At 43.3% G+C, this 11,792-nt stretch overlaps 1 protein-coding gene across 2 annotated transcripts; it reads right to left on the reverse strand.

The window, feature by feature from the left end:
• Positions 1–337: 337 nt before the first annotated feature.
• On the reverse strand, positions 338–6,568 carry LOC120672420 (DEAD-box ATP-dependent RNA helicase 13-like). 2 transcript variants are annotated; one of them, XM_039952818.1, is made up of 16 exons: positions 6,423–6,568; positions 6,135–6,286; positions 5,704–6,039; positions 5,364–5,554; positions 4,878–5,069; positions 4,466–4,642; positions 3,632–4,017; positions 3,326–3,506; positions 2,818–2,940; positions 2,589–2,705; positions 2,095–2,199; positions 1,822–1,962; positions 1,622–1,687; positions 1,382–1,540; positions 1,042–1,123; positions 338–689 (listed from the first exon to the last, which is right to left on the reverse strand). In XM_039952818.1, exons 2-16 carry the CDS (start codon positions 6,178–6,180, stop codon positions 637–639), a joined length of 2,355 nt encoding a protein of 784 aa, XP_039808752.1. In that variant the 5' UTR covers positions 6,181–6,286; positions 6,423–6,568; the 3' UTR covers positions 338–636. The 2 variants fall into 2 exon arrangements, with proteins under 2 accessions (XP_039808752.1, XP_039808745.1); XM_039952811.1 differs by having other exon boundaries at positions 6,135–6,291; positions 6,423–6,566.
• Positions 6,569–11,792: the final 5,224 nt, after the last annotated feature.

Consider the following 11,792-nt stretch of genomic DNA (forward strand, 5'->3'; position numbering starts at 1 on the left):
CACTTGCTCGTTATTTGCGTCCCTTAATAGCCGGCTATTTTCACGAGCTGTTTCCAATCAGATTTCATGCACGTGAGAACTGAGAATGATAGACGTTACGTTAGGCCGCAGTATGGTGCGTGCTGTGCTCGGCTAGAAATCGGGATTCTGATCCATCGTGCGGCAAATCAAGATCTGCAGATGAATTCGGAGTTGTTCGGACCCTCCCTAAGTTTTCGCGCAAAACTATGCTAGAATCAGTTGCTACCGAACAGTAGAGCAGTAAACTAGACTGCTGATTTTCCTTGATGAACTTGCATCCACCAGGCACCAGCACTAATGTCACACGGGAAAAAAATATGGCAATGGATGAAAAGATGTATAAACTTGTACCAGATTTGATCATGCAGCATGACAAAACGTGCACATGTTACACAAATCATGTAGCGGTGCCCGCGCTAAACTAATCATCTTGAGCCGCAAAATATCAATCATCGACCTCGCGACCTTGTTCAAGGCCTAGTGCTAACTTGGCACGCCCATTGTATCATGATGAAGACATTACGAGTGTCATTTCTCAAATGAATCCACGCAGGCGACGAAGGGGATTCCAAAATAGGTCCTTTTCCGCAAACAAACCCATCTCTCACCTGTTACCTACTCCATCCCTTTAGCTTTTCTCTTCTCCTTTCTCTTCTGCTCTCGTGTGCCTGAAAAAAAGGAAATCAAAGTGTTGCTAGTTATACTAGTATAGTACATTACAGGCAGCTTCTCCAGAACAAGGTGGTAGTCCTATCTACTACCAATCCAAAACTAGCATGAGATGCAGCTTACATGTAACCCAAACATATGTGTTACCCGACGTAATATGAATAGATGCGGCCCCAAGTCTAAACCCCAATTTTTCGAGACATGTTCGTTCTTGTACAGTGTTAACAGTTGGTTTATCACTATAATAGAATAGTTGCAAGGGTAGCTATCCATTTCTTTTAGAAAATTTTGAAAATCAGCAACAATAAAAGAACTGCAAGTGAAGCAAAAGAAAGACAGGATGAGGCTTACATTTCTTTTCTTCATGCTTCTTCCGCTTCCAGTTCTGAGCAAGTTTTCGCTTTTCTTTTTGTTTGTCTAAGTTCACACAGACCTGAAAGTGAGAAATGTCTATCATATAAGAATAGAAGCGGTAAAAGATGCAAAAAGACCAATAAAAGAACTACATCCATAAAACTCAAACTTTATTTTTACCACTAATAAAACAAAATAATCAATAGACAGAGTCTTCTTTTCAAGCATCCATATGCAAATACATTGGACAACTTATGTATCTATGTTCCTTTGTTTTTAGAATAAATCTCTACAAACAAGGAACATGCATCCCTGGAGAAATCTCTGTTGAGCATACCTCTTGCCCAGAATTCTGAAGTGCTTGTAAGGGTTCAATACGATCCTGACCAATAACAACAAGGCAAGACCCTTTATTCTCAGACTTGCTGCTTTTGTTGCTTACATTTCTCTTGGCCAACTCTTCTAGTTGCTTCTGAAGTAATGGTGAAATACCAGCCTGAGCAAGTGAAGAGAATATTGTCAGTTCAAGCTACCATTATCATTTACATAAATATGTGCTTTCTGTCAGAGAACTAACCCCAGCCAAATAGCGTCGTGAGAAAGTCTTTGGCTGCAAGGGGCGTTTCAAAAGATCACTCAGTTCCTGCAAATCGAAGCAAAATGTGCTGAAACACGGGCTAGATAGACAGAGAAGCATTTTAAAACTGAGAACATTTATAAATAGCTTACTTTCACTAAAATTTATAGTCCTATTAAAATCTTCTGAAGTACTCAAACCTGTTGAAGCTTTTGGAGATGTGCAGAAGTTGCCTTTCGTTGCTTGTGGCTTTTTACACGTTCTTCTTCACTGTCACTCGTCTCCAATAGCAATCCCATGGATTCAGCATTCCTCTGAAGCCAGGATTTGTTAGCATTTTCCTAAAATGGACAGAGGAAAGTTAGAGCATACAAACAAATACAGTTCAAAATTAATCTGACATCAGCAATAAATTCACACATATTAGAAATGATTAAAGAAAATATAGAAAGCTTGGAAACAGGAGGGCTTGCCTGTGAACTTTTACGCGCAATCTTGTCAATCTGCCGAGCAAGTGAGAGCCTATTCATTACCTCAGGCATGTAAGCATGATCTACAGGAAATTGCTGGAGATTCTCCTGTGATGTTCAATATGGTTGAGAAATAACTGAGTTATCAGCGAAAACAAAAAAGATACACTGACATGATCTAAGGACAAGCCACGCTTGAAAAGGTGTAAAGTGCACTAGTATGCGACCACCAGTAAAAGAGATGTAGCTGGTATCAAACCAAAACAACGGAAACAGCATCCACAAAAAGCCATCCTGATAATCATTGAACACCAGGTAAACACAGGTAGCCTTCACAGAGCATGAAATATGAACAGTAGAATACAAAGGAAAAATTCAGACCAAGCAGTAGTTGATCGCTGCTTGATGACAACAGAACCAAAAAATAAACAGCATGATGCATAATGAGTTAAGGAAAGCTACTGCAATAGAAAATAGCAGTATGAAAGAAAACTTACCTTTGACAATGACTTGCAAAGAGAGTAAAACTTCGACTTGTCAGTAGGAGAAATTAATGCAATGCTGCAGCCAGCCAACGATTTGCGTGCTGTCCTTCCACTTCTATGGATATAAACCTAGGGGAAGGAAAAAGGGAATTCGAAAAAACTCTAATAAGTTTTCTTGGTCCCTCATAACACATATATCACAGAGAAGTGTAGGTTCAAGAAATAAAACAACACCACCTACATCAGTTGAATGTGGCAACTGATAGTGGATAACTGTTCGCACATCATCAAAATCCATACCCCTTGCAAAACCATCAGTTGCGACCAAAATGGAATTCTCACTTCCACGGAAACGATCCACAGCCTAATTGAAGACAACAAATTAATCAATGTTTCTCTTTCATGGAAAGCAAAGCAAGAAGAAAATGGAAGGGCAAGTAGTCAAGTGTGCATCAGGAACAAAACACAGATAACAGTCAACATGTTAGACAAAAATTAGTATGGCATCTATAAAATAGTGAGATCCAAAAATGACAGAAAGCATCTCCTTCAATTAAGGAAGGTATAATTTTCTTGAAAGTAAAAGTCAGTTACATGAACGTATTCCAATAAGATTTAAGTTTGGAAAGACAAATTGTGCAAATAATCAACCAGACTAATCATGAGACATTCAGATTCTGTGGGAGCTAGATGACAATTTCCACTGCTTAGCAAATATCAAATATGTATATAATAGAAAAGTAAATCACCTTCATGCGAGCCCTTTGTTGCATTTGAGCATGGTTTGTCAAGACATTAATTCCAAGAATGCGCAATATGGAGGAAATGTGGCGTAATGCAGCAATCGATGTACAAAATATTATTGTGCGACCTTGCCCATGAACACTCAGTATATAATACAGATAGGCATCCTTATCCTCTTCACTGCACCTGTGTAAATCACAACAAAATAATTTGTCAATAAGTAAAACTGTCAACTGTAGCTTTTGCATGGAAAGTAAAAGAGATAAAGGTGCCAATTATATATAAAGGAGTTTGCATGAAAGAAGGCATACTCGATAAAAGATTCTTCAAGCTTCTCAGGCAAGATTGAAGCCTTTGTCAGATCAACTATTTCTGCATTTGGTTTCATTCCAGCCTGCTTTGACAGTGCTTCAATAGAGCTCACATCATCGGTTGATGCCTTTGAAGTAGATAGGCCACGCTTCAGCTTCTTCCGGAAATTAGATGAAAGTGCAAGTGTGGCTGAGAACACAAAGGTTTGCCTCTTCTTTATTTGCAAGATTGGCACAGTCTCACAGTTTGGCATTGTTCTTGCAGCTTGTTCATCAGAACCATTAGTAAGTGGGAGCATCTCAATGATAGATTGTAATTCATGGAAATGGCCTCGCTCAATCATTCTATCAGCCTCATCCAACACAAAGAATGACAATGAATGCAGCTGGGTCATAAGAAAAGCAATTGTGAGAAAAACATGTCAACATAGATAACCACAGAATGACAATGAAATCAGTACAAGACTAAACAAAATTCTACATAGAATAATGTGCTGTGCTTTATTCTCTTTCAAAATATGGGGCTTTGCTGCTATGCTAAATACCCGATACAAGCAGCAAGGAAATATTCATGTTCAATCAGAGACCACAGACCACACAAGGAAGTTGGTTCTATACTGAAAATAACATGTGGCTATTAGTTTGTTGTTTGTTCAAAAAGAAAATAAAAATCTGAAGTCAGTGATCGAAGAAATTCATATCCAAAAGAGAAGATCAAAATCGCCATGAATAAATACATCTTATAGAGCAAAAAAGGGAGAAAACACCATTGTATGTCATGTTTGAATTGCTAGCATGCATACTGAGAAAATCCATACATTTAGATGTACTAACCTCAACTAGATGTTGATTGTTCATTGACATGAGCTCCCACAATCTTCCGGGAGTTCCAACAACAATTTCAGGCTTCTTTTTCAAAAGCCGTTCTTGCTTTTCCATTGATAGACCACCAACAATAGGAACAACATGAATTCCTAAGAACTTGGCTGCATCTTTTAGATGATCGCATACCTGTATATAAAGAATTGTGAGATGTGCATGGCACATGCTAACTTGGTATCTTATCTTAATATGATAATTAGGTGACAGCTTTTCTCAGAAGATCATCCAGGACTAATAATAGCAAATATTTCAATTTGGCGACCAACTGAAGAGCTGGGTTTGATTAAAATAAAGAAATTAAGGGCATCAGAATTGGCAGGCCCAATTTATTTGTAGATTGAACTATATGAGGTAATTTCTTTACCTGTTTTGCAAGCTCCCTGGTGGGTGTCAAAATAAGAGCACGAAGAGGGCTTCCTCCAGAACTTTCCTCCATTTTTTCATCATCGTGGTGTAATCTTGCAGCCTTTTCTCGCTCTTCAAGGAGACGTTGCAAAATGGGGAGGCCAAAAGCAAGTGTCTTTCCAGAACCTGTCTCTGCTGCACCAATAACATCCTGTTGCAAAGCAAATCTCAACAAAGTTAGAAGACTTATGTTTAGAGCTTATGATTATTAAACTTACGGGACCAAAATTTCCCCAATCAGTTAACAAAATACATCTTTTATATGACGCAAAGAAGCCAAAAACATAAAACAATGTTCAAATATTGAGTCGGCAAAATAGGCTATCAAGCTGAATAGTAGCAAACTAGCAATGAGCTCATTAGCTAACAATGCTGAAAATTAGTTATTGCATTATTAAAAAAAAGAATGTTGGCCAATGTTCTGCCAATGAACAATTTGACAAACCTTGCCTTGATGAGCTGCTGCAGGAAAGCAAGACTTTTGTATAGGAGTTGGCTCTTTGAATCCAAGCCTGCGCATTGCCTTGACTAGCAGAGGGTGAAGCCTAAGCTCGCGCCATGCAAAAACACCATCCTCGCCAAAAATAAGCTCATCATCCTTATCATGTTCCATATTCTCATTTTCATCTTGCATGTCTGCAGGGCGAAAACAAACTCAAGTGAACTCGCGCTGCTGATCGGATCAATTTTGCAACGCTAGATACTACATATCAAAACCGAATAAATTGCACAGCGACATTTCACATGTGTCAATGCCTCAAAACAACAATCTGGAAGTACATCACCTTCTGCATTGTCGTCAGTAACTTCCTCATCGCTCTCCCCACTCTTCTCACTATCCTTCACCTTCCTCTTCTTCCTGTTCCTCTTTCTCTTCGTCTTCTTCTTCTCCTTCTCCCCCTCCTGCTCATTCTCAACTACCGAATTGCCATCGCCGTTCAAGCCCTTGTCATCATCCGAATTCCTCTTCTCGTCATCATCCCCACGCTTCCGCTTCTTCTTCTTCATCATCTTCTTCCCCAGGTCCTTGCCCGCATTCCCCTCATCTGCTCTCGCGTCCTCCACGTCTCCCCCTACAATCCCGAAGTCCGCCTCGTCAATCTCCTCCAACTCCAAGAATCCTGCGCCCAAACCCCCAATTCGCCACGTCAGTTACCAAACAGAGAAACCTAGCAAAAACGACAGCTTCGAGAAGATTAGCTCTGCTGTTCATTACCTCCTTCCTTGCCGCCGGCGAGGACGAAGAATGGGTTCTCAGCCATGGCGCTGGAGCCCAACGAGGAGGCGCTGGCCCGCTTCAATTTCTTCGTGCCGCGGTAGATTCAAGCGGTGCCGCAGCGGCTTGAAGCTTCCTCCCCCTCTTCGCGCCTTGACTTAGGGTTAGAAATTTGCGGGTTAGATTCAAGGACCAACGGAAACTGAAGAAACAGAGCAGATCGAGAATGGGGGACGGGAAACAGAGCAGATCGAGAATGGGGGAAGGTCGGAAGGAGCATGAACTCACCGGCGGTCAGCACGCTCGGCGCGGCGATGGCCGGCGACCGGCGGCGCTCCTCCCTCCTGCGGTCTGCGCCGTCGCTCGGTCGCTCCTGCGTGGCTGCGTGCGGGAGGCGGCGCAAGTGTCGGGCGAGCACAGCGCTAATGCTATCTAACCATTCCCCCATCCAACTACCCCAAACATACTATTTACTATATTTTACTATCTCCCTCCAAAAAATTCCTCCCCCTATAACTCCTTCTCTCCAACCATTCCTCCATATCTATTCCCTTTATATACTATCACTCATTAACTAACTATTTATTGATCGTTTTTGAATTTAAAAAAAATCATACATTATTTGTACTGTCATAATACACATTATCATCATGTTACGAGACTCAAATGAGATTAATATCATGAAAAAATAATGTGATTAGAGTATAGGGGGAGATGTGATCTCCCTCCGTACATGGGAGGAGATTCATCTCTCCCCCTACATAGGGGGAGCTGTGGGGGAGCTGTTGGAGCGCTCGCTCCCCCCAAAGCCCCCCCACGTAGGGTGGGGGCGTTTTAGGGGGCTTCGTTGGAGCTCGCCTACTTACAACCATTCCCCCAATCCAACTCCCCCCAAACATACTATTTACTATATTTTACTATCTTTCTTTAAAAAATTCTTCCCTCTATAACTCTTTCTATCTAACCATTCCTCCCATGTCTATTCCCCCTATATACTATCACTCATTAACTAACTATTTTTTATCGTTTTTGAATTTAAAAAAATCATACAGTATTTGTACTGTCATAATACGTATTATTATCATGTTACGGGGCTCAAACGGGATTAACATCGCGACGAAATGATGTGATTAGAATATAGGGAGAGTTAGAACTCACTCTATATATGAAGGGAGTTCCAACTTCCCTCGGAGCTATGGGGAGAGCCGTTGGAGGGCTCCCTCCCCAAAGCTCCCCTACGTAGGGGGGCCATTTATAGGGGACCCTTTGAGGTCGCCTAAGGGGAACGAGATCGTCTGATGTCGAGTGAAACTACTGCAGCGTGCAGTCACGCCATCTGAGCCGTGAACTGAGCATCGAACGTCCGCGCGCAGTGAGCAGCAATTTATGTGTTCACGGCCTGCTGGTGTGGCCCAAGTACCGCCCACGTCCTCCACATCTCGTCGAGTTGCAGATCCTGGGTGCTCTGTCTTTCCCTTCTTTTTTTTTTTTGGCGCCGACTCTGTTCTCTGTGGCGCGAGTTCCAGCCATTTTCCCGCGGTCGCGAGGCGGCAAGGGTAAGGCATCGGCGGCTGGCCGGCGATTGGCCGGTGCTCGTGTTGTCACCGGAGACAGGTCTGAACTCTATCTCTTCATGTGTGTTTAGATTGCATCAATATTATTCTAATATGCTTGTCATCCTTTCCTACGTCAGCTCATGCTGGAATTGATTAAAGATGGCATCAGGATACGAGATGGAAGAAAAGAGATGTGTAACCCATGCTTGTTTCTTCCCCCATACGATCACATATATTTTAGTTAATTATTATACCACCACCAAATTAAGTATTCTAGTAGTATGGACATCTTTTTGCCACCGATGTTCAATCTGAATGTTTTTAGCAATCTGAATATCTTTTGTGTATAATCACTGAAATGAGAGCATCAGAAGCTCTTTTGCAAACAAGACATGGCAACAATCTGTATATCAAGTTAATCACTTGGGCAATTCAGTGATCACATTCTCAATTTTTCAGTCACAATATCATTTTACAACTCTATTCAAGAACTGCCAAGAGTAGCTCTGCTATTTACATTGTGGTGTCTGAACATCTAAACAACGAGCAGAACTGCAGAACCACAGCTACCCTTCCCTTGGAATCCAGAAGCCAGAAACACATGGAGAAGGACGGAACACTGGTGGTGCGGCATCCGTGCACCTGTAGCTGCGCGCAGCTATTGCTGCATCGTGTACCTCCTCGCATAGCAATCGGAGGCGAAGAACGCCGCGGCTTAGCCATGAGCCGCGGCGTGGCGCTAGACGGCGCGGGGCATGGAAGCGAGTACTAGCGACGAGCAACGGCGCGGCGCATGGGTACGAGCGGCGGCACGACGCATGGGTACAAGCGGCAGTGCGGCGCTAGACGCCGGCGGCGGCAGTAGAGGCCAACACTCGGGCACCGCCAGAGTCTGCGACTCGACGACGAGATGTGGAGGACGTGGGCTGTACTTGGGCCGAACCAGCAGGCCGTGAACACATAAATTGCTGCCCACTGCGCGCGGACGTTCGATGCTCAGTTCACGGCTCAGATGGCGTGACTGCATGCTGCAGTCGTTTCACCCGACGTTAGACGATCTCATTCCCCCTAGGGCTACGTGCGCTGGGTGGGCCGGGCCGTATCCGACTGAGCCGAAACGTCTTAGTCCGTGAGTTTTCGGCCCAAATAAGCCTGGATATGTGGACACGCCGTGGATCGTATCCCGGCCGGCGTATCCGTGTCGGATACATATCCGACACGGATACGCACCTTTCCAGGCGTATACATAAATGTTTGCTTAGTCATGGGAATCCGTATTAGATAAAATAATACCAGCTTGGTAATATACAGATGCAAGCTCGAGACATGAAAGGCTAGGAGCTGTGATCACCATCGGATGACTTGTATTATTCTCATAGTAATTCAATACCAACCTTTTCAGTGTGTACGATGTAATGCCTTGAGAACAATCGCCGGAAAACTTGCAGACTTCAAGCTCCAGATCTTCCATAACAGGGCAGGCTTACAACAGGCCAGCAAACTGTGAAAAAGCACGACCACAACCATTTGCGGCCGCAAGCTCTATATGCTCCGTTCATGGCGCTGTTTTATTATTTGCGCTGGTCAACACCGTCTCTGCTTTCAATGCAGGCGTGCGCTTGTTGGGTTCTTCCCGCTTCTCTGCTTTCATACTACTCGTAAGCTCCCTCCGGCGCTGTCGTTTTAACTCTTTACCATTAAGACACGACGATGACTAAGTACCTGCACAAAACCATTTGATTAATTAGATAAAAGCAAATCATCATTTGACACAAATTCCGTAACAACTGACAAACTCCAGTTGATTAATTAGAAGCAAATCATCACCTTGGATATTTTTTACGTCCCCAAACAGTACCCTACCAGCTCTCTGATCATTTGATGAACCCATGTATTGTAGGGAAACGGGTATGCTACGCTAGCATCACTACTGCATATACTCAAGATACTTGCGAGTAGAAGATCATAGATCGTTACCACTAGACGCGCAGCGCAGCGGAAGAAGTCGCGCGTCGATGTAGAGGAAGTAGTCGATCACGTCCCACGAACCGAGCTCCTCGTCCTTGATCCCAGCAGCCGATCAGCGCAGCAGTCGCGGCAGCGCCTCCACGGAGTCCACACGTACGGGGATGAAACGCCGGGCGTCGGTGTGCTAGCACCGCACGCACGGCAAGGGCGGCGGCCGAGAGAGGGGGGGGCTCACAGGTTGTTTCGCCCCCCTTAGCCCCTCCCTCATATATATAGGGCGTACTAATGGATTTCTATCTCATAGGCCCATTAGTAACTCTAATCCCTCTTGGATCAATATCCTTTTGGGTCTTTAAACCGTATTGTGATAATGGTCTCTTGGGCATATCACCAACAATCTCCCACTTGCACTAGAGACAATCATACAGGCAAACTTTCCGACATTCCAAACCCCTTAAGTGTGTGACCCGTTAGGTTCATGTGTAGGTGGTCGTGATCGGAAATCATTTCCGAATCACAAGTCAATAGCGGCACCTAGCAGGGAATAGTGACTCACAAATACACATAAAGATCATATCGGCCGAACTTTAGATATACTCATACACCGATCCCTTTGCCACACGATACCAGTCAAGCTTAAGGTGAGATGCGTGCCACCTTTGTGATAGCTCGACCATTCTCTCGATCTAATAGTGGATTCTATTAATAACTAACCTTTAGTCATAATGATTAACTCTTTAATCACTTTGGCATGGCCATGCACTTTCAAATCCAACTATCTCGAGGGGCCCAGAGATATCTCTCCCGTTATCTAGGAGGGGCAAATTCCATCTTGATCCGCTCACATCCCATTCCATATTTCATGACACACATGTAAGCTACTTTTGTAACTACCCAGTTACGGAGTAGCGTTTAGCAGCCCCAAGATGCACCACTACACACAGTGAGAAACAATGGCGATCTCAGGTCTAAGGATCCATTAGGTATAACACTCAAGAACAACTGATGGCACATACAAAATAACAATCCCAACATTGTCTTGGAGTGGGTCAATCCAACACCATGTTCACCAGCATGTGTCCACATCATTAATCCGATATCTCCATATCCATGATCCGTGAAACATGATCATCAATTAATGCATGTGCTAGTCTCAACGTCGTTGTTGTCCCACATAATGACATAAACTAGGGATAATTTAGAATCATATCATTGTCAACAAAGAGTTTCACAAACAAGTCACATACTTGATAATCAATGTAAAAATAATCATCCATGGAACAAATAACAATTATTCATCATTACATAAACATACTCATGACACAAAATCTCCCACGCACACTAGAATTACTGATGTAAGTATCTAATACCCATAGATCTCATGTGCGCCTCATGCTTTGGTTGTGGGAGAGGCTTCGTCAACGGATCAACAACGTTTGAATCCGTGTGCACCTCGCAAACCTTCACATCACCTCTCTCAACAAAGTTACGGATGAGGTGATACTTCCGCAGTATATATCTGGACTTCTTAGTTGTTCTAGGCTCCTTTGCTAGTGCAACGGCACCACTATTATCACAATAGAGGTCCACTGGACTGGACGCACTAGGAACAACACCCAATTCAGAAACAAACTTTCTGATCCAAACAGCTTCTTTTGCAGCTTCGGAAGCTGCAATATACTCGGCCTCTATCATCGAATCAGCCACCATATTTTGCTTGGAACTCTTCCAGCTCACTGCCCCACCATTGAGGCAGAAAACAAAACCGGATTGCGATTTGGAGTCATTTTTGTCTGTTTGAAAACTAGCATCGGTGTAACCTTTTACAAGGAGCTCATCTTTGCCTCCAAATATTATGAACATATCCTTAGTTCTTCTAAAGTACTTAAGGATACTCTTTATAATTGTCCAGTGAGCTTCACCGAAATCTGACTGATACCTGCTCGTAACACTTAGAGCAAAGGAAACATCTGGGCGCGTGCAAAGCTAGCATACATGATCGACCCTATGGCTGAAGCATAAGGAATCGTACTCATCCTCTTTTGCTCATCAGGTGTCGTAGCACACTGAATCTTGCTTAGAGTAATGCCATGTGACATTGGCAAGAAACCTTTCTTGGAATCTTGCATATTGA

This window comes from Panicum virgatum, chromosome 2K (assembly GCF_016808335.1).
Source record: "Panicum virgatum strain AP13 chromosome 2K, P.virgatum_v5, whole genome shotgun sequence".
Lineage (NCBI taxonomy): Eukaryota > Viridiplantae > Streptophyta > Magnoliopsida > Poales > Poaceae > Panicum > Panicum virgatum.

Bases quoted from the DNA above. Each gene is read 5' to 3' on its own strand.
- LOC120672420 (XM_039952818.1), bottom strand. From the start codon at position 6,180: ATGGCTGAGAACCCATTCTTCGTCCTCGCCGGCGGCAAGGAAGGAG. The intron at 1,688-1,821 runs GTTTGAGTACTT...TTCGATTTGCAG, and splicing joins ATCTCCAAAAGCTTCAACAG to GAACTGAGTGATCTTTTGAA. The intron at 1,541-1,621 runs GTTAGTTCTCTG...TCACTTGCTCAG, and splicing joins CACGACGCTATTTGGCTGGG to GCTGGTATTTCACCATTACT.